Raw genomic sequence first — 24,456 nt, forward strand, 5'->3', positions numbered from 1 at the left:
TACATTTAAATCACGTATGGTAAACACAAATAGTAATTTGAATATATAAACTAGTTAACTGACGGTAAACAATATTTGTATCCCACATAAACCCTCATAGTCCAGGAACTAAAACATTCTACACAGACAATTACATTCACCAAACACTGGGAATTCACCTCTCATTAACACTTGTTTAGTTATAATTTGCTGCCGGTTAACTACACAGTCTGTACTTTGCTTTAATAATAGATTATCTACGCTGTGTTGTTTTCCATGATAATAATCATAGTAAGCATAATTAAGCAGAGCAACTATTAAAATTGTGATTAGCTAAAACTTAGAAGCCTCTCCACTCTGCTTTTTCCCAAAATCCCGCACTGGAAGATTTACGACTACATCATTGGAACACACAGGAATAAGACATAAACTTTATCATGTTATTACTCAATTCGAGCTTCAGTTAATTTTAAGAGGGATAATTTTACTTTATAATTTACTTAGTCTTTCCATTATAAAATAATCAATACCGGTAATTAAAGATTTGATCAAAATCCCAACTGGAAAGAGTATATTTAGCTGTAAAATGAATCTTATAGCGAGATATTAATTTTTTTGTTTGAGGAGACAATTTGAACTAACCCTCGCCCTCTAAGTCTTTGGTAATGCCATCGTCATTGCTTTTGTCTAATGCTGGAAATACACACACTGCAAAAGCCTAGCGTCTGATCACACCTACCAGTGTATGTACATCTAACTTTGGACATTTTTTATTAAGATGGGGAAATTAACAATTGTAAAAAATAAACAAGTTTCAAAAACAACATTCATTTAATTAATTCCTAAATAAATTTGTCATTAAAATAACTATGTTTGGGAAATATAAATGAATTTGAATTGTTATTTATTTTTACAAAATCCTAATAAAATAATATAAGTTTTGATGAGTTTAATTTCTTATTTTTAAGCATGTTTAAAAACGGTTAATAATCTTTTAATAAAAAAAAATAATTATATTTTATTAAAAAGTAATTAGCCTATAAGGTGTTTAAGGTTTTACATAGGCTACGCAAACCAAAAAAAGTAAAAATGGCTATTCTATGTGTTTAGGTTAATTTTTAAAAAGGAGAACTTGTTGGGATTTTTCAATAGACAAGTTCTGTAAATTACCCGTCATATTATTGATGATATTATTACTTTCTATAAAACTAACTCTTCTATGTGATAAACAAATTATTGTTTGTTCTTGATAAATATGCCGAAGTATGACACTTTCCCAAATGGAAATTAACTGTATAACTTTTTATTGTAGGAACTAAAAATCTACAGTATAACAAATATCTAAAGAGTGAATAAACATAAGAAAAGAATGTCCTGATTTAAATATCTCAGATTTCTTGTTTAAGAACAGATTCTTCATTTTTAGAAGGACAAATGCCTTAAAAGTGAAGAGCACTCTAGTAAAAAGATTAAAAATTAATTATTCATGAAGCAGTTGGATTCTAGATCCAATTTGTTTGAGCTTTTTAATGGGATTACGACCAAATAAACTCCTTTGGGGGTTTACATCTCTACTGCCCTTTGGTAAGACTGAAATAATTGAATAATTGTTATCTGTGTTGTTATTATCCTGGATTAAGGCCTTCTTTGAGGCAAATAAATAATTCTCCCACTAGACTAAACCTTCCATTAATTTGTGCTAATACATTTGTAATTAAACTTCAAAATAGGTGGAACAATAGTTGTTAAAGTCGTTGTATCTATTATTACAAAAGCTATTTTAAAGTTTGTTTTGTTTTTCAAATAAGGAATAATATAAATATATATATATTAATAAATGAATTAAACATTAGTACCCTTGAAGTTAATATTTTATTGAAAAACTAACATGTTTCGGCTCTTAGGCCATGATCACAGTTAAGTTATGAATAAATACTAAACAAACAGATTTCTTTTTAATTATTATATCAAATTTTTCATATACGGCATTAAGTTGTTTTTTTTTTTTTTTCATTGTGTTGAGTGGATTGCCAGGATCTTTTTTATGGTGGCTTGTATATGTAGAATTCTTCTTTAATAAATCATTTGTTTTTGTTCGGTTCAAATTCAAGTACTGATAAATATATATAGGCAACACTGTGACAATCAAGTTATAAATTGATGTAGGTTAAAAATAAATGAATACACTACAGGAGGATAAGATATTAACATGAAGACAGTTTTATGTTGGTTTATTAAATGCCTTTTTGTGATATTGTTCTTTTGCTAAGTGTTAACAACAATTGTGTAACGCTAATTGATTAAGAGTCTCTGGATGACTTTCCAGGTGTTTTGAGGCAGCTGATCAATCTAGTTTTAAAATATTTTTTTACTGTTTTTGTGGAGTAGCACTAGTAAACCTGGCACAACGTTTACTGTTAATGTAAGTAAGAGTTTCAGTTCTCATTAGTATCTCTTATGTTTTCATCAAACTGAATTTAGGCTATATATAGTAACACCGTGAAAAAAATGCACTTCATCTTTCAGCTTGGTTACTTTCATTTCCAAATTCTGAACATGTATCTCCATGAATATAAACTTTGATTAAAAATAATTAAACAGTTCATACCAGCAAAAAACTCTTCTGCAATTGTATGATTATTTATTGTAAAACACAATAGAATATTCTTTCCAATGATCAAAATCATGTTTGACAATCTCATAAACCTATTCATAAATTATAGTGTAAAAATCAATTTTTCCCACAGTTACCTAACAATGTACATGTTCCTCACTGATTTGAGAAAGCAAAGTGGCCAATTTGCTCATCAGTGAGACAATGTCAACATTGTCTCACTCCAATTACTTTGTCTCACTCCAGATTTGCAACGTGAAGGCACGAAATAGTGAGCGCGTATGCAGACAAGGTCGTATGCGCGCGAAATACGTTGGCAGCACTGGCTGTAAATCAGCTGGTCAGCTGTTGTACTGTTGTATCATTAAGTGTCATATTAAAAGTTTGATTCTGTGTAAAAATATGTTACGTTTCTTTACCAATTTATTTGTTTTATGGTAACTGTAGGAAAAATATAATGTGCAACTCGAGTGCAAAGTGCAATAATTGCCTCACTCGAGAAACCATTCCTCACTCGCCTACGGCTCGTGAGTAAGTATTTCTCTCGAGTGAGTCAATTGCTCACTTTGCTCACTAGTTGCACAAATAACTATTAAAATCACAAAAATAATGTAAATCTTTAGTTTCAACAAATTTAGCAAATGTTTATAGACGAGTTTCTTAAACTGCAATTTAAAAATGTTGACAGCTGTTTCAAGTAATAATAAATGTAAAATTATTCAGCTGATCACAATCTAGACAATTCTTTTCCCTATAAGGATAGCATGGGAATGGAACTTTAAAGGCCACTGAGGCAGAACCCTAAGGGAACTACCATTATTTATCTTTTGATGAAACATCTACAGACCAAGGACCTTTCATTAGACGCCTCTATTATGATTCTACGCCCGCCCAGCCTCTCTCAATTTAGTGGATACAGACTAAATCTACTTTCCAATTGAAATATAGATTGTACATTATGTTAAAGGATTTGTTTTGTAGAGGGAATTAAATATTGTCAAAAAATAATGGCAATCTAGAACAACATTCGAAACTTTTTGAAACTGGCTATATTATTAATTAATAGCTTAATCATTTCAAAAATGTACAGGCTCGAGACTGTTAAAATCTCGAATCTTTTCAAAAGTGGTCTACAAACGGCTTTTTTCTTAGCTACCATCGCTACCATGTAACCCCTTGGATGACTGGAAGGGATTTAGCAAGATACTTTTTATACACTTTTTATTTTAAATCCCGAAGAATTCAAAAAGATTTCCATCCAAATAAAAAACATTATTTTATAAACATCATTATTAATTCTTGGCAGTTGGTTACAGTAAAGTGGCAAAGAGAATAAGTTATTTACAGGTAATGATAAGGTTTAAGAAAAAATGTGCGTTGTAGTTTGCTCATTTTAAGCAGTATCTTTGTCAACAGGTAAAGGGAATAAAACAAAATACATTATTAATCAGTCACAGTTCTGAAGATTAAATAAACGGAAAAAAGCTTGTACCAAAAAATCACAAGTATTTAATGACTAATTAAACCAATCAAGAGTTAAGAGATTTATTATGAGCTACATAGTTTCGATCGGCCAATTAGCGTTTCTGGCACAAATAACAAATCACATTTGCGTAGTTTTTTCATCAACAATATCGATTCTCTATTTTTAAAGCAAATTGCATAATTAATATGCTGGTAAAATTATTAAGGAACAGCGGCAGGTAAAAACAGATGATGCGGTGTTTTTTGGTTATCATGTTTGGTGTTTGAGTGTTTGACCAAACGAGTAGCGGTCGTATTGTTCTACAAACACATATTTGGATTGGTTGTTAACATTCAGTCAGCAACTTAACTCTTTCATACCAATCACAAACACAACTTATGTCTATTTGTTTGATGAGTAACCAATTTACCCAGACGCCACTTATTGGACCAATGGATTGAATGAAGTTAATACAGGTTTTAATTAAGAGGAAAATTAATTTAGATTGTGATAGTTTATTTAAACTATAAAAGGTAATTGTTTTAATCATTTTAAGGGGATTGGACAATACATTTTTTGTATCAATGAATTAAGTAATGAGACATCGTAAACAAATGTCATATGGAGGTTAATAACACACAAGGGTTTCGATCCCGGAGATTTAACCCAATCCCGGGATTTCGGGATTTGTCTAAGACAATCTCGGGATACCGTGGTTATATTATTTTATAATTTGAACTTTTTGGCCATTTAAAATGAGCGTGGATTACTTTTGTTGAGTGCTCTTTTCAAACTGGCAAAATAAATGTTACACTGCACAATTTTAAAGTAGGCCTATACTTAACAACTACTTACTTTACTATACTATTACTTTTTTTTTATTGAGCTGAATACTTAACTGACTGGGGGAAACTACTAGGCTAATATAGAAATTAAATAAATTCTCTAATTTACTTTATTCTGAATAACTTAATCTCCGAACCCCATTTAATGCTGGACTAAATCAGAACTAGATGTAATTGAAAACTCCGATACCCGCACCTTAACCCAAATATTGCTGCTCAGTTCAATAAACCAAAATGTAACAATAAAAACATAACATGTGAAGAATGAGTTGCAGCGGAAAATATTTCATATTCACTACAGTAAACTAATTTAAGATCCCAATTGGTACATTCGGTTCATTACAAGAACCAAATGGTACGCTTACATCTGATCATTTACGGAAAGTAAATAAAAGAAACGTCTTATAACACTTCAAACATATATTTACGCTTATACTGTTACTCTCAAGACGGTAAATATACATAAAAGATGATGCGTGGTGATCGATTTCGATTAGACACCTCCAATCATCATCAGACCCAATCGGCGAATGACAAGAATCTGATAATTTTACATTGTGTGTACAAAACACGTAAAAATTAGTTTATGGTTGTGAAATATTTAATCAGCACACTTTTTAAGACCGATCAAAAGATGGAATTATAGATTATTACAAAATAATACTTCAACTACCGATTGTCACGTTACGTTTCACGTTTGCCATATTAATTGTGTTCTTGGCGTTTCATGTCAATTTAAACTCAAAATAACATTCTAACCAACATGGGCCTGTAATTAAATTTACGGAGAGTAAATTAAAATACGTCTAACAACACTTGAAACATTAATTTACACTGCAATCGGCTATTGAGTCTCATGATATTTTGAGCGTAAAATCTAATCCATTGAGACCACTAAAAACACATGCACATATCAAAATTAACTAATGTTATAACCTTACTATTATTCAATTGCTTAGCTAAACTTAACCACTTTTAATAAATCCTAGGTAAATTTTGTTGCAACATACTCAATGAACCAAATGTAGAACACAACAATCAGATGGTATAAAAACCTATTTAGTGTTTTTAAGAGGTGAACATGTCACAAATAATCATAAGGCTTTACATGAATTGAGGTCGTGATCACAGAAATAGTTGTCATATACTAAAGAGTGTATAATTTTTCTTTTAACATATAATTATTTAGTAAGGGAACCTACAACTTAAGTGACTGTGATCGTCAACACAACAATATGATCAGTCAAATAAGTGATTGCAGTATCTAGGGATTCATAGAGGTTATATTCATCATGCCGCCAGTATGTGAGGTAATAATTAATACACTATTGTTTCTCTAGAAGTGTTGTTCAGTGATGCTAATGATTTATGAATTCTGTTAAAAATATTTCTGCAATGTATGCAAGTGGTGAGGACAATTAATGATGAATAAAGGGATGATGAAGAAAACAATGAACAAAGCTATTGATGTGCCCTCTTACTACTTTGACCCACCAGTCACCACTGCTAATAAAGATAAATTTGAAATCATTTCTTAGGAGTTATATCTGGGAATTAGTTACAGTTACATTAGTTATCTAGATCTTCCTGTAAATATGGTTTAGCATATTTTGTATGTAAAAGGTATACATTTTTAGTTTATATTTGAATAATATGTAATTTGTAAATTCTTTTTTTATTCATTCACACGATTGCTGCAGTGTCATTGGGCAGGACACGGCTGCAAGCTAAAACCCCTAATGATGCGCTGATTGTAGAAGTAATAATGCGAAAAGGTTTGGATTCGTTCAAACATAAGAGCCACAGAATACCTAGTACTTCTGGACAAATCAGATGCTTAGGACAAATCAGGGAGCAGTTCTGTACTGATCTTCGGTATTGTCAAAGGCAGGGAAACAGTTGGGGCAAAAGGCCTAACAGGATTTCGTTTCAATGACTACAAATTGGTTATTAAGAATTAGTGATTACATTCATATGTTGGTTTATTGGGCTGTTAAACATTTCCCTTCAATAATTGGTGTCCCAGAGTGATGTTCCTTTCAAAATGGAAAAGATAAACTTTTTTATCTATGCCATTTATATAATTAATTGCACTATTTTTAAGATGCTGATAATTTAAGCAAAAAAAGAGCAATTAAATGATATTGAGATTTTTACCATTACTTTAAATATCCACTATTTCCTTTTATTTATACTAAATTCAAACTAGGCCAGAAAAAAGTAAAACAATATTCATGGACAAGCAGGATTAAGTTTGGAAACAGGAAAATCATCCTCCGTTTCATCCTTGATGTAGAGTGCCATCTTTAGGACTACTTGGCTTCTGCTCAGTGAAATTTAAAAAGTCACCCTAAAGATTGCACTTTGCATCAGGGCCAAACATTGGATAATGATCATCCTTTTTAGACACAATTATCATTCAAAGACCATGATTTTACAATAATGATATGCACTTATTGTGATATTCAATTTCCTTTGTCATGATCAAAATTCTGAAATTGCTCTTTTTAAACTAATTCCAATGCCATCATAGTTAGTTTTATGATAAAATTTGCTAATTACATTTACCCTCTGACTTAATGGTTTGATTTAAGATTTTGAATAAGGATACTGTTTTGTTTCAAATTTTGGACATTTTGGATTTTATATATTTTGTGACCCGTTTGCTAATTATTTTATAGCATTGTGTAGCAATATTATAGCAATTTTATAGCAATAGTGCTGGGTGAAAACTGGTGACAAAAAGATGCAGAGAACAAACTTGGGATTCCTAGGCTCACAAACCAGTGGAATAGAAAAATGGATCAGTCCTACAAAAAACGGTTTCTTTGAAATGCATAATAGAGTATGGAGAGCTTAATAATTATTCTATGCATGCTGGTTGAAATGTTTCATAAATTCATGTCGTGATAATCTCTCATTAAATGTCTGTATTTAACAAATAGTTATGTTTTCATTGAGAGCTTCTTTCATAATCAGATAATTTACAGCTTAGTGGGTCAAACCAGGAGACATTTTAAATTTAATAATGTACTCTGAGTGACTTCTGAGTACATGTCAATATTGCTTACTGAATTTAAATGCAGATATTCCCGTCTTCAGTTTTGGGGATTACACCACTTTGATATCTTCAGGTAAATTTAACCATCACAAATATTATACAACACCTTGACAATCAGGTAAGAAACTCTTTACAAGGTTCCAAAAACACCTTTCTTAAAATATTCCTAACCCATACTTAACTTTTTTCTTATGACCAATAAAATTCAATTTAGAAGAAATATAACTGTGTGCATAAACTACCATACATGAAGCCATCACACTTATCTATACAGTTAAAGCTAAAAGTCTATGTACAGATGGGCGTGGGGTTAAGAGAAGAAAGTGTTTTTTGGTAATTTTATAAAACATCTCTTATGATGAGAGTCATCATGAAGTAAGGCTATTTAGTAAATTTTGGCCAAAATGTCTGTGAATAACTGGTCGGGTCTTGGGGAAGTGGGTGGTGGAGGTACTTTTGTGAAAACATTTGTGTCTTGCTACCCAACGTAACTCACTCACCCCTACCCCCAGCACTGCCAATAACTGGCACCCGTATGTTTTAGTGCGGCTAGTAGTGACCCGTCCGTGTGCACAGAAGTTTTGGCCAATTTTTAAAAGCTCTCAAATTTCTACAACTGTACACTAAGACTTAGCAATGTCTCAAATTTTACCACCATCCATTCTGAAAACATGGAAACTCAATTTTTATATTTAACACCCAGCTGATCAGATGTCAGCTGATTATAAGATAGCAAAGAAATTAACAGATACTGTATTACATTTGGTTCAATGTTTTGATTCCGAAAACTCTGACCTTGACGCGGTTTTGACCTAATTTTTCGAACTTTTAATACAGCAATAACCTTATGGGTTACATCATTTTAAAGGGCATGAAATGGGAAAGTTTTTTACGTAATTTGACAAAACATCACATTAGTATGTATGGTTGTAAAACCACTTTGAAGTTGTAAAGAATTAATTTTGAAACTTCTTTTTTTTATGTTATGTGAGACATACAACGGTGAAAATATGGTTGTATGTTAAAGGTGTTGCAATGGTTTTGTAGGAAATTTAACGCTCTTTGTATTGGTATAAGTTATTATGCTGTACGTGTATTGGCTTAATTTCTATGCTCGTTTTAGTGAAGCTACTACAGGTAATTTTAAAAATTCACATAATCGGCCATTACAGCATAACGAGTGGGGATGGAAAGTTTTTGTTTGTCATTTTTTGTTCCTTTTAGTGAGTAGAATAACTGGTAAAAATTAACGCACTTAGTAGAAACTCACCCTGTATAGTACAACAAATCCTTGGTATGAGTTGCTAATGATTTGACTTGAGCTGGCTTGAGTCAAAAAATCACTAATTTTCTGAGCCAGGTGATGGCCGAGTTATCCAGACTGCCGGGTTATCGAGTGCCGAGTTTGCGGGACTCTACTGTAGTTATATTGAGGATATTTTTGTAGGGATTTCTCATGGGTCAATATAGGTCAAAATTCAACCTCATTAAAACACAAATAAGTAGCATAGGCTACAATATTTCAAAGTTCAGTATTGGCATTGTAAAGTAGAACCTCGATTACCCGCGGGGTAATAAGAAGGAGGGAGACCACGGATAGTGAAAACCACAGTTAATTCAACATGGTATGGTATAGGGAAAATATGACAACCGATATAAAAACACTGTAATACTGCGTAAACAAAGATTTCCATTGATATCACAATTAAATTTTTTTTTTTTTATACAAGGGAAAGACACAGCCAATTTGTTGAGTAGAGGTTAAATTCGCTATGTTGAGGTTCTGACAATGATAAATTTGTTAGAGGTGTCTCATTTTAGCCGTGATCTTCGAAAATTTGTGGTCGTTACGTAGATGTAAAATATACACTGTGTCTTATAAAGAGTTCTAGGTATAAAAAAAATTATAATATCAAGGATTCTTTGGAGTCTGGTGGTCGATAAACTTCTTGGAAAGTTAACTAGAAAGGGATTGTGATGTATCGGATTTGCAGATGATATAGTCATAATTCACGAATACTAGAAAAGACCCGGTATGGATCATATACATAAACAAATGACGGTTTTGGCCCGAAAGTAAACAAAAACATATGTTAATTAATGCTATTAGTATAAGGTTTTTGTTTACTTTCAGGCCAAAAACATCATTTGTTTATGTTTTTGATCCATACCGGTATTTTTCTAGTATTCGTGGTCATCATTGCAAGAGAGAAGTTTGAAAATTGAGAGTTATAAATTGAACCAAGGAATGGTGCAAGTCCGCTGGGTTATCGGTTAATCCGAACAAAAGCTAAATTGTCCCATTCACAAGGAAGAGAAATCTTGCCCACCTGAGAACCATCAAGCTTGAGGCGGAGGAGCTTGAATGGAAATCAGAAGTGAAGTTTCTGGGGCTAGTCCTGGACAAGAAACTACTGTGGAACAGACACATAGGGAATGTGACCAACAAAGCCAATGTCCTGATGGTATGCAGATTATGGCTAGGAAGATGTGGGGCTCTAGACCCATACATACTAAAAAGCATGTGTATACTTTAGGGGAGACCAATCATGAAATATGGGTGTGTAGCTTGGGATAGCAGGACCAAGATGGAAACAACAAGGAAAGCCCTGGAGAGAGTACAGAGGCTGGCCTGCATTATCATCACAGGAGCTATGAGATACTGTCCAACTGCGGCCATAGAAGTGATTTTGAATCTGACACCTCTACACATTATGGTAGAGAGAATAGCAAGGGAGACTCTACTTAGAATGGAGAAGAATGGCACAAACATTTCCTCCATGGTTAGTGGTGAGTTTTTCCCGCCAGGGATCTGATGTACCTTCCAAGGGATTCTAGGGTAAGGAAGTACACTTCAAAAATAACTTTGTTGTTGAGCTAGGGAATAAACTTGGCTGGGATGGAAACCCCCTCAAATCATTTGGGAATCATGTCATCAGGTGGTATACTGATGGCTCAAAGACAAATGAGGGAATCGGAGTAGGGGTATTTGGGCCATTGGAGCACTGAGCTCATCAGTTATCAGCTCTAAGATAGTATGGAATTGCCGGCAAAGTCTGAACCTGTTGGGAAAGAAAAACAAGTTATCACTCCTTTGGGTACCTGGACATCAGGGGCAGCTACCCCCCTCCTAGGGCCAGAACCAGGGTGTGCACTCAAAGACTCGTTCTTCAAAAAAAAAAGCTCAACGAAGACGAAAATGTTACCAGAGCTAAAGGCTGGACTTCTAGTCAAGGATGTCGGTAAGCTAAGGAATTGCTTGGAGGATACAACGCAAGAAGGTCTGAGACCATGATCAAGCTGAATAAGAACAGTTTGAGAATGTTAACAGATTTTCTAACTGGACATTGTAGGATCTGACAAAAATGAACATCGTCAGTAAAGTGACTGCCGATTCTGCCAATCAGGGGAAGAAACACCCAGACATTTATTGGCTGAATGTGATGCAGTTGGGCGAAAGAGAGCCAAGAGCTTGGGTATGCACCAAGTAACAGTTGAAGATTTTCCGCAGTTAGAACACCAACTGTTGCTTAACTTCATTAATGAGTTAGGATTGGAGTGGGTTCTCTTGGCAAATACTGGAGACTACTTTGGGGGACAGGATAGATCTTACAGGCCTCAGTATAATCTTCCCCCCATGTATCATCAGTATCAGTAATATCAAGCAATTCGTTATATCAAGGTCAGACTTTATTTTACAACAAAGTCCATTTAAAGAGGTTCCCTTGTCAATGCAGACTATCAGGGTCTGTGGAAACACTGCAAAAGCAAGTCCAAAAATCAGTACTCACCCTGAGGATCATGAAGTTCTTCGTCCGTTGTTTCTCCGAGCTCTTCTTCCTTCTTTTTCTTATCCTCTTTCCTCCTCTCCTTCTTCTTGTTGTCCAGTTTTATTTCACTGCAACAAAATACTGATTATAGTACAAATAAAATCTAGCAATAATTATTTTTATGACACAGTCAATTGTAGCTTTTAAATAATATTTATATAATTTATTCTAACAACAAATTGGATTTACACCTAAATACGTTTTTTAGCTGTGTTTCAGGATAGAACAAATTTGCATATTAAATTTAGACAGAAAATGGATGAAAAATATATGCAAATACAATTCACTTAATAAAATAATTGAGAAAGGGAATTGAGGTATTACACTATGAAATATATAAATGAGATAATGAACATTTTTACAACAAAAATCAGTTAAAATTAACACTAGGTCCTTCTGAACCAAAACTAAATAAACATTTATTAGCATATCAATTCCATTAAGAGCTTTGGTGTCTACCGTCAATAACTTTTTGAGCCAACTCTATGCGACCAATTGATTTTATGTATAAATTCATTCATCCTTACATCAAATATCTTTTAGCTTTGATTTCATAATAACTTTAAACAGTCAACATTGTATTTGTATTAAAAATGACAAATTAATTCTTTATGGAACATTTTTCATTTACTGAACAATACAATGAAAATAATTTGCTGATAATACTTACTAATAAACAATAATAAAACTAAAATAAACCTTCTCTTAATTAGAATGGGGTTTGAGATCAATTTATTTTTGCTTTATTTATCTTGGTTTTGTTCAAAAAGATATTTGTTCATGATGTTATATAGTAATAATTACAATATAAATCTCAATGAGAAAAATAATCAAATTAAATTTGAACACATTAACAGTCATTAGAACGGAGATAAATACTCAAAATAAGCCTAAGTTCTCAGTTCACCTGAGTGACAGTACCATTGGGTCCTTTCCTTAATTTAAGTTTATATACAATGTTCTTTGATATCTATGATTTTATATTTGTAAAAGAATGTCTATTCACCCTTCCAATTAATCCTTTGATATTCTGGTACTGTATCTCCGACGACATTGAACCAGTTTAACAGCATTCAGTTGAATATTTATATGGCTTTGGTTTTTACATAAATTATCCACAATCAGAAAAAGCATTTCCACCATTATTTAGGATACTTACATTAATTTGTCACTTAGACCATAAACTTATTTTGCTGTTTAACAATGCTTTTAAGGACAATTTTGAATACCGGTATCATTTTTTATAATTTTGCTGGTTTGAAAGAACTGTAAGAAAATATATTGAATGAATAAAAAACATAGAACCAAATTTGGAATATCTATCCCTAGTACATTTCATGTTGGGTTACATTCATTCTAATACTTTGAATGAAATTAAAAATATTGAACATTTTTAAAATACTTATAACTAACCAATCAAACTATTAAAAACTATGTTTTGGAGTGAAAAGACAACTAAAAGAAATGGCAAGTGGTACAATGAAAGCCAGTAAAAGACATTTGATAACGATAGAGAGAAGATGTGGCCAAAGAGAGCCAATCCAATGATCAATTTCAATATTTGATCAATTGATTGGAATTCAATCAGTTTAAATGGATAAATGTATTAACTACCCTTATTCCATCTTAACATTATTGCTCTGTCTTCTAAATCAAACAGATTTATATGAAAAGTCTGTGTCACGTTTGCTTGAAAAAGTACAATAAAATCGTCGGTTCAATTTTAATTAATATGGTAACTATTCGATGGGTTTTTAAATTATTTTCTTTAGTTTAATTTTGTAAATTCAAGGTGTTTTTAATTACTTAGGGAAATCATACTTTTTAGGGATTTCTTTCCAATTTCCAAATGCAGTTCAGTTTAATTTGGCCTAGGGCTGAAAATACCAAAAATTCAGCACAGACTTGAGTTTAAACAGCTTTGGTTGAGTAAAATTAAAACAGATTGAAATGTTGAGTGAAAAAAGTGTACAGTAGAAGGATTACACATATGTAATCTTCCACCATGGCCAATAAAGATTTTAAAAAGTAGGGAATTTAATCCGGCTACAAATTACAACTTGTTCTTTGGATGTGACATTCCAAAGCTAATGCCAACGTCTGATAACCAATGGTGCTTCGAATGCACGACCCAAAGAGCAATCAGACGACAAAAGTTAATAGCGTGGGATTGGATAAAATATTAAGAATATTAAGATAAAGATTAAATTTGTTATGGGCTTTGGAAATATGGAACAAACTCTATCAGGTAACAACTTTGGTAACACAGGACCTGTGGATTATTGGCCACTTTAAAGTGATTGTATAACTATCTAGGAATAAAAAAATAATAATTCAGGGATTGGAAACTCAAATTGAAATATTTAAAACCTTTGACTATCAATACAATTAGACATTCCATCCCCATGTTAAATTTGCAGCCAGCTTTTTTATCAAAATCATCGTAATTGATGTGAGCCACCTACAGATTGCGCTGATCTAAATTACTAAATTCTGCCAAATACACAATCTTTTTAACCAAGTCAAACTTAGAGAATGACTTATGATGAGCAACTGTTATGACCCATCAACCTGGTCAGCAACAAAAAATAAGGTATAAAATAGACTTTTTGACACTAGAGCATTCTGTGACTGGCTCACACAACTACATTCTTTTTTAATAAAAAAAATGGCTGGTTGAGTGGTGGTGGTGTGGTGAGGTGGTTGGTGGCTTCAGTATCCGATAGTCAATGTTAAAACTTTGAATAAGGATCTACATCAGGCAAATAAAGAAACTAAAGTCTCAAAAGGCAGTTCTTGAAACTTAAGTAAAAAGGAAGAACCAAAATAACATTGGAGGAAAAAGATCAAGTCAATCCCTTTCTCCCCAATACCCTACATGTTTTTCTAAGTTGGTCACTTTTCTGTAGAGCTCCAAACTCGAGTGTATAAACTTTTTTCCCCGACAGTAGTGCACCATTGTTTGGTGACTTGTTTTTACTTGTTCACAGTGCCCGTGTATGAGACAGACGTATACCGGTTAGATCCGACTTTTAGTCTAGTGGTTTCCCTTATCACAGACCCTAGAATTTTACTCAGCAATTGTAGGCAATGTTTGTGACACTATTCCCCCCCCCCCCCCCCCAGGAAATATACGTTGCAAACACATACAATGATTCAGCTAATAAACTATATTTTGAATGCTTTTGAGTAAAAATGTTTAGCCTCATTTACTTTTTTATAATCTGAGTATAACATTTGACAAGGTTTCTCACACTATCCTACTGGATAAGTTTAGCTACTATAATATAAACGGAAAAGAATAATGTTCCTGCCACTGTCCTCCTATATGATGATGACACAACTATAATAAATGTTAACAAATACAATTTACATCCTGACTGGTATTGACTGAATCAAAAAATTGTAAAAAAAGTTGTTCAAAATTGGCTGTCTAAAAAAGAATTGAAAGTAAATGCAGAGAACATCTATCGCAATTTTAGTTTGAGAGACATGGATCATGTTGATGCCACTTTTCCAACACTAGTTCTTTTGGTGTCTACCTGGATCCCAAACTCAATTGGCTTCCCCATTTAATAGGTCTTCAAAAAAAGTTGAGCAGTGGGGTATTTGCTTTGAACAAACTCAGTGGTTCACTGGACTTGGGCGGTATAAGGCCAGTGACACACTTGCTGGCAAAATCGCCGGCTGGTGGTCCTGCCGGAACCGGCGATAATAAATAGAGTGCAATAAACTTGGAATATTAATCATGTGTTTGAAATGGTACTGTCAACCCTGAAGAAATAGGCTATGCTATGTTTGCTCCACCACCGTATTTGGGTTAGTATTTGGGGGTTTCAGTATTTGAGTCCATCCCATTCTAGAAAAAAGGCAGCTTCATGGAGCATTTTATTTTAAACTTTATTTTTTCAGCTCAGGAATAACCAAAACATTTTTTTTATTAGTTCTGTATGTCCGTGACTATATTCGACAAGCATTTCTTCAAGATAAGAGTTATAATACAGGGACAAGACACTAATATGAGAAACTATATCCATACACAAGAGATGCTATCAGTAATATTAAGGTAATAAAGCTTCATAATTTATAGCCTATATGACATAAATTATTTGTGGAGGAGTGGCAGGGGCAGGTCCGGCTGTTTCGCCGGGACGTGTGCTCTACATTTGTACAATGGCCGGCTACCTGCGGGCCTGCAGAGCATGACTGGGACGGGTGGCGTCATCCTGTAATCCAGCTACTAGGAGGTCACGAATTGTGGATATTTATAGGCATGCACTGTGGATGTGATACTCCCTGGTGTGGATTAACATCCACACGAGTAAATACTACAACTATCCACAGTGCTATCCTATTTTGTATTAGACCAATTCGTATATACCAAGGCAAAAATGTGGTTTGAATTCTACTATAAACTGCAAGTCCCTTAGTTGCCATTAGCTGTATGGGCCATTAATTAACAGCTGTGTCTAAGGAATATGTCGTCCTTAGTCACTAACAAGACTACAAGATTGCACCACTCATCCTACACTCATCTCCATTCATACTTGTTTTAAAATACCTATTTTGTATAGTCGCCATTTCATTGAAAAGTATTATTAAAGTAAAGCAGCCGGTCCGGCGAAGTAGAGAATATCCGACAGTTTCGCCAGGGCATATTCCCGCCGCACCAGAGCAGTGTGTCTTTTCCCATGCCTTCCTGTGTATTTCAAATTTTGCCGGCTCCGATTTTGCCGACAAGTGTCCCTGACCTAAGGCAGGCATGCTTTATAGCCTCTTTGAATTTCACATGAGTTATGGTATTATAAGACGTAGAGATATGGCCCTATGGGGAAGTATGAAGATTATATGCCTACTTTTAAGAACCTTAAAATACTTTCTGTTGATAGTTTGTATATTTTAAATTCATACAAAGGCAAATGTGGATCTAGTTAGTGTGTGGGGATTTTTTTACGGGGACCACATATACGAGACTTGTTCCAAACATCTCTTAAGCACCCAGAAATAGGTTGCATAAAACAGACTCCTCTGTATTTAAAAACACCTTGTATAATAAGCTAACCAAAAATGTACAAGACCTCCATGAAAATACAGACTGTAAAACGTTTAAGAACTGTAAGATGGCCGCATGAAGCTTCAGTTGAGTGGGGCCATACATTTCGAGAGCGGCAATGTTTGTTTGTGCTCGTAATACACACAAGATATTCCCTACCACCATAATTAACTTTAGCACACAGCTTTTTATATGTAAATAAAAAGTCATTTAGATTGTGTTTGCGTTTTAGCGAATTTCCCTATAGGGAAGTAGATATTTCCAAAGGTGGCACGGTAAGACCTGGAGCCGGGACCGATACATTTTTTAATTTTTATGTCCCTAGAGGCCAAAAACACTATTCGTTCAAATTTTTATATATGTATATAAATTTTATACATTACGTCCGTGAATCTTGAGTAATTTTTCTCCGATTTTGATGGTTTGAAGGTGTAAGGCAGGATAAACTTGAATCAGTTTGAGAACCAGTATGATCTGACCATGGGAACAGGGTTTTACAGGGGGTTTTATGGGGTAAAAAATGGTTTTTCTCATTTTTGACCCTCAAAACACAAAATTTCCTAATTTATCTCTAGACCATTTTAAAGGGCTTAAAAAACAAATAATTTAGTATGCCAAAGTTTTTTTGTATGGTTATTAGTTACAGAGAAAATTTAAAAAATTGTAAATTTAAAATTCCCATGTTATTCTTATGGAGAATATTGTAAAATGTTGTAGTTAGCTTGTTTATGGAAATATTTTGATCAAACTTGGAAAATGTATTTACTTTATAGTAAGCTACTAATATTTTACTAAAACCACAATTTATTAGCCTCCCTGTAGCAGCAAACCAAGATACTTGTTAAACCTAATGTTATTTAAATAGATTTAATTTAAAATCAATTCAGGCAAATGGAAATTCACTTAGTCTGCAGGTTTGCTGCGACGATGGTATTTTAAGGTTATGTTATTTGCTTACTGGTTGTTAACTAATGTACCGGATCCGCAGCTGTGGTCGGTGTAGAAACGACAACTGTGAAACCAGCTGATTAGTGAGCAGGAATGATCCATTCCTGCTATAGAGCGGCAATGTGCTATTGTGCATAATGTTTACAGGTAGGGCAATGTGATCATTTCCATGCAGTGGTAGGAAAAATGTTTTAGAAGCAAGATTATGAAATTCAATGAAATGTTGGTAACTTGAGCCTTTTACTTCAACACTTCAATATTTTCTAGGTTAAACTGAATCAATATTCTCTATTTTCAATAAATATTAAACAAAAAGTACAACAAATGTTGGATAGTAGTTTTTAAAACAGTTTGAGGCTGAATGAGACTCCTGTACCATCTTTCGTTTGACCAACCACTGAAAGTAAGCAACGCCAGCAAAAACTGCTTAAAAAAATCAAAGTAATTTTCACTTACTATTTCAGGATGAACCTTATTTCATAAACTGTACGATTTAGAAAGAGTTCTTAGGGTTTACTTTACGTTTACTTTAATGAATTGCAGGGAAAAAACTCCAATTACACCAAAATCATTACAATATACAAAGAGATCCAGTCACAATGCTTTTCACCGTTTATCTTACACGTGTTTAAAAGTTTAAGACTTTTTAAATTGTGTTAGTTATACGTTATATAAAAACCATTAAAGCATTTTATTGTTGTTATGTTGCTATACTCTCTCAATGTACGAAGCAAAACCCAAATCGTCCAGGGAATGAGCATTGTTATTTAAATGAGCAAATCTAATTAAACAAAAGAAAGACAAATTCAGCCAAGGTAGAATTTTTGTTGTTTTGTTTTTGAATCTGTTTTTACACTTAGGCTATAATTACATTTATATCATCTTCACTAATCATTGCTGTTTGTTACTGTTAGCTTGATGATATATGGAATCTAACGTTTTAACTGTATGTATTTCTTTCTGACTTATGGCACAAGGCCACAGAAATATTATATTTAAAAAATAATAATTCCAGAGATCAGTTGGCTAAATGTAAAAGACAACACTTTTTTGGGGACATGGAGAGGTTTTGATAATGTCATCGGACATCAACATGACTACAATGTTTAGATTAACTATTGCTACGGGAGCTGTGTAGGCCTACATGCAATATGGGAAAAGTGGTCAGCTTATTAGCTCGTATACTGTGAGTCAGCTACCAATAACAAACACAATTAGTACTAACTGGTACTGATCTGTACTAACCTTGCAGCTGTCGTCAGTTCGGGCGGGGCTGATGCACATGTTTTGTTGAGGGATATTGTTAATGGGGGAGTGACAGCGACAGTTAACAGTGGCGGTGTCGGTGACGGATTATTGTCCTTAGTCTCTACAGTATCACAGATGGGGTTGGGAGTTATGGACGGAGTCTCACTGGGGGCAGGAGGGGGCAGAGGGGCAGGCGGATGTTCTTGCTTTTGCAACTGTTCTCGCTGCAGCCGAGTGGTCACGCCGGTAGCGCTGCTCAGGATGGAGTCCATTGGATCGTTAGGTGCTCCACTCGTGCTAGCTCCTGCTCCACTCGCGTTGTTCACTTTCCCGTGGGGATTGCGGCTCGACCTTGTTCGCTGCCGAGATTTTCCTGCAACATTAACTGCTATATAGATCCAGCCTTTTAAATACTGCTAAAGATAAAATGCTAATTGATTTTAGTTAACTGAATTTTAGTTGCATGTAAAGGTGCAATAAAATATGAACAAAATTAATAAACAAGACAAAACAGAAGATGTACATCACAATACTACTGAGTCATTCCACGTCAAATCACCCGGGTCTTGAAACCCACCATTTCAGAATTTGATGAAACTTTGTGAAAACATTCATTCCTATGCCCTAAGTAAAAATACCAAATATTTTGAAGATACTGCTGATACTTTTTTTTATATGAATTTTTTTCCGATATACTGTTTTGACCATTTCAGGCCTCGGAATCGACAACCAAATGTAGCCTGGGTGACCAAAAAATTTAATTATTCGCAAACCATTTAAGATAACACTTTCAAATTTTTATGACAAGTTTCCTATGTCTTGAACATAAAAATAACTGTGTATAGGTCACTCTAGAGTATAATACAAATTTATTAAAATTATTATATATTTAAATTTATTTTTTCAAATTTGACCGACATGGATTGTGAAAAACGGCTATAAATTTTTTCTCCAACCAGCTAGAACAATTATTGTTTTTGCAGAATTTTCCTTAAGCTATGACCTGTTTGAAAATATAAAGATGTTAGTGGTTTTTCTATGTACAGATATAGTAAAAAAATATTTTTATTAAAATATTAATTAACGCTAAAAATTGAGTAACATATATCTTGTATCTTAAAAAAAAAAAAAATACTTAGCCTACAAGAGTTTGCAGTTATGAAAGCTTAATTTACCTAAGTCCTGTAGTTCTTTGACAATATTAAATTACATTTTTGAAGATTATTTGATATTTCCTTAAACAAATTTAAAGCTAAAAGCTTTTGAGCGGTATACTACCTTGAAATCGTTGTAACAAAATAGTTCGATGTTCCCTTATTATTGGCTAATTTACAACTTGAGTAAATTTTATGACATAAGAGATTACACACGTGACATAGTTATTTTGATTTGGGAGAATTTTGAAGTCCTTCCTGACTAGTAGCCATTTGTTCAGATTTGATTCGGCCAGCTCTAAATCCATGGTTGTAAAGCTGATTTGCCTTTACAGCTCAATGAAGGCTTGCTTTTTGATGTGTGCGTTTTATGGTACCACCAAGACCATCTCAGGTTGACTTACCACAGCTTGTGGCATAAAAGGAGTGCTTAGCATAAATCCCAAAAACATTTTCATGCTCAAAAATATTTTTAAAGTTTTTCCTGTTTTTATATTGCCCGGCACATCTATCAGTACAATGTGCACCTTTGTGACTGATGGTAAACTGTCTTTCAGCCATTTCATCAGTTTTCTTTGGACGACATTAACAAAAGAGACATCACGATCCAAGTCATCACTAATAAAACAGCAATTTGAAACCTTTTGTTCCCTCTCACTCACCAAATAAACACATACGGGATGAAGTGTACAACCGCCTCTTGACCAGTGATAGCTCTGAATTTTATTTTGAATCATAAAAAAGTCCATCAGTATTACTGCATAATTAGGAGAAAGGTTTTCTTTGAGACGTTTTATAGATTTAGCTTGGGATTTTGCCTTTGGTACCTTGCTCTTGTGAGGAATACTTCAGATGAAGATGAAGACACTGTGAACTAGTAGGCTATTCATGCACCCATATGGTCCTAGTAAATAATTTTACTGGCCAAAAAGAGAAAATTCCTGTTTTATCCCCTTTGTAATATTGTATGTTCAGTTGGTGTTCCACAAACAAGTTTTACAGGTTAGAACTTATTACCTACCATAGTAATCCACTAAGGAGGATAAAAATAATTCCTTAGTCTATGTTACCTATTACTTTACAACTAAGGATTTAGAGCTGGCTGAATCAAACCTGAACCAATGGCATACTAGTCAGGAAGGACAACAATTTGAGTAAATTTTATGACATGAGAGATTACATACATGCATAGTTATTTTGATAATTTGGCAGAACTTTGAAGTTATAACCAAATTTTGAAGTTTGAGTTTTGAAGTTTGTAACTAAAGGTTTAAAATCACTGTTTTATTAGTGACAACTTGTATCGTGATGTCTCTTTTGTTAGTGCCGTCCAATACAAAGAAAATTGATGAAATGGCTGATATACAGTTTTCCATCAGTCACAAAGGTGCACTATTTTACGGATGGATGTGCCGGGCAATATAAAAACAGGAAAAAACTTTAAAATAACTATGTCATGTGTGTTATCTCTCATGTCATAAAATTTACTCAAGCTGTAAATTAGCCAATAATAAAGTAACATTCAACTATTTTGTTACAACCATTTCAAGGTAGTATACCGCTCAAAAGCTTTTAGCTTTTAGCTTTAAATTTGTTTAAGGAAATATCAAATAATCTTCAAAAATGTAATTTAATATTGTCAATGAACTACAGGACTTAGGTAAATTAAGCTTTCATAACTAAAAACTCTTGTAAGTATTTTTTTTTTTTAAGATACAAGATATATGTTACTCAATTTTTAGCGTTAATTAATATTTTAATAAAATTATTTTTTTACAATATCTGTACATAGAAAAACCACTAACATCTTTATATTTTCAAACAGGTCATAGCTTAAGGAAAATTCTGCAAAAACAATAATTGTTCTAGCTGGTTGGAGAAAAAAGTTATAGCCGTTTTTCACAATCCACGTCGGTCAAATTTGAAAAAATTAAATTTAAATATATAGTAATTTTTATAAATTTGTATTATACTCTAGAGTGACCTATACACAGTTATTTTTATGTTCAAGACATAGGAAACTTGTCATAAAAATTTGAAAGTGTTATCTTAAACGGTTTGCGAATAATTAAATTTTTTGGTCATCCAGGCTACATTTGGTTGTCGATTCCGAGGCCCGAAATGGTCAAAACGAAGTATCGGAAAAAAATTCATACAAAAAAAAGTATCAGCAGTATCTTTGTAATTTTTTGTATTTTTACTTAGGGCGTAGGAATGAACATTTTCACAAAGTATCATCAAATTCTGAGATGGTGGGTTTCATAACCTAAATTTTTTGGGTGATTTGAAGTGGAATGACTCTACTGCATGGGGAGGGGGTACATCTCATCAAACCTGCTTAGTTAGTCAGATTGAATATAGATTTAAATATGTGCAACACAAATTAGAATTATATACGTTGAAAAAGGATAGAGATGCTGTAATTATAAATAGGCCTACTAACTTATTCTTATCTGAAAAACTCTTTTGGGCTCTGCCCCAGTGGCTCCAGAGTTTCCCATGTTAACCTTATGAGTACTGTTGACTCCCTCTTATGCAGACTCCTCGGGACCGAGGCCAGTCCGGATAACGGGTTTTCTGGTTAAAACGACGTTCCCCAAAAACTTGCTAAAACGGATCGTTAAAATACATACTGTATACAGTATTTGACTTAAATTTAGGAGAGTATCTTACTTAGACTTGTGATCACTGGTCTCAAATAATTCCCACGAGAACAGTCTTTTCAGTACGGCCCATTTCCTGCCGATCTAGTCATGTTAAACCAATGTGCTGATAAAAATTGTCCGGTTAAAGAGATGTAGTTTCCGCCATGTGTAGTCCGGTTATGTCTGGTTAAAAGGTGTTTGGATAAGAGGGAGTCTACTATATTCATATTTATAGGAATTCAAGAATTTTCTCAGCTCTTTCAACTAAGTGGGTTCTATGATATTCAATAGCATTCAAATAAAAAGTTAAGGTTTACCAACAGGGTGCAGCACTATTATTTATTTATTTTTTTCATTTATGACAACAGCTAATTTGAACCAAACAGCAACAAAAAGCTGTGAGAACTTTACTTTTTTCTATTGCTTAGGTGCAGTAGTAGAACATTATGGCTATGGTATATGTGCTATACTATAGTACACCCACACCGTAAATTAAAATAACCAAATTTTCTTAAACCGTGTCCTCTCCCATTGCAAACCCAAAGCACAAGTATAACTGCAATAAGCATTTTACACTCATATGCCAACTTGTACGAAGAACGGTTATTCTGCTAGTATGTCATATATTCAAATGACATTGAAAAGGGTACATTTTTGTACCTTCCATGGGAGTAATTATTCATCTTTTAGTTATCTGGGCCTATAGGAATCCAATAAAAATAGGCGAAATTGTTATTAACGGTTATAAATTATGACATAAATTACTTTGATAATGTAATTCCAAGGAAACGGATAATTTGATTAATCTGTTTACTGAACGTTTTTTAGTTTTTATAGCCTTACTGAAAGTTTCCAAACTTTATATCCTAAAAACATCTGCAATTGCAACAAAAATTATGTACAATAGTAACATCAGGGGCGGATTTAAGGGGGGGGGGCTAACAGTGATTTTACAGTCACAGGTCAAACTGTGATTGCAACTGAGAAGTAACTGTGATTGTGATTTTCCTATTGGCTTCTATTCTGCTCTACTTCTAGCGTAACATATCATTACTTAGAAGGTCAATTCTGAGTTTAGGCTTACTAAAGTCATTAAGTTTCAACTATCATTCTTTTGATTGGTTATTTCAACAGTTCTTAACATTTTTCTCTGTACAGTATTGTTTTTGTAAACAAAAATTGTCAAGAATTAAAAAAACCATTGTTCTTAAAAATTTATGTTTTATTACACAATTAAAATGTTTCTATCATACCAAACAAACTCACAATAGTCACTCAATTAGAACGTAAACACAACCTAATTGACTGGTCAGACACAAAAATAGCAGAATGCTAGAGGGTGACTCAAGATGGCTGAATCACAATCACAGTTAGGCCTAAGTAAAGACAGGTTGCAGGTTCTCTGAATCTGAGGTCCTAGACAACGACCTGTGAGTTTGTAAAAGTGCGCAAGCAGGTAGGCGACGGTGGCACACGAGTCATTTCGGTAAAATCACATTTTCTGTCACTGAGCAAAAATCACAGTTACGACCTATGGCTGTACAAAACAATCCAAGGTCTAACAGGGCTAACAGGTCACATTGTGATTTCAAAATCACTGTGACTAAATCACAG

At 33.6% G+C, this 24,456-nt stretch overlaps 1 protein-coding gene across 9 annotated transcripts in view; it reads right to left on the reverse strand.

The window, feature by feature from the left end:
• The window catches only part of LOC128999132 (uncharacterized), a 163,669-nt gene that overhangs the window by 54,836 nt on the left and 84,377 nt on the right, over nt 1-24,456 (reverse strand). For all 9 annotated transcript variants that reach the window (XM_054425499.1, XM_054425503.1, XM_054425502.1 and 6 more), the window contains 2 exons: nt 19,041-19,416; nt 11,756-11,862 (listed from right to left, as the gene is read on the reverse strand). In XM_054425499.1, the coding sequence (XP_054281474.1) occupies nt 11,756-11,862; nt 19,041-19,416 (483 nt within the window). The remainder of the gene's footprint in view (nt 1-11,755; nt 11,863-19,040; nt 19,417-24,456) is intronic.

Source organism: Macrosteles quadrilineatus, unplaced genomic scaffold (genome assembly GCF_028750875.1).
Source record: "Macrosteles quadrilineatus isolate MER2022 unplaced genomic scaffold, UCM_ALF_1.0 Scaffold_7__1_contigs__length_78375512, whole genome shotgun sequence".
Classification (NCBI taxonomy): Eukaryota; Metazoa; Arthropoda; class Insecta; order Hemiptera; family Cicadellidae; genus Macrosteles; species Macrosteles quadrilineatus.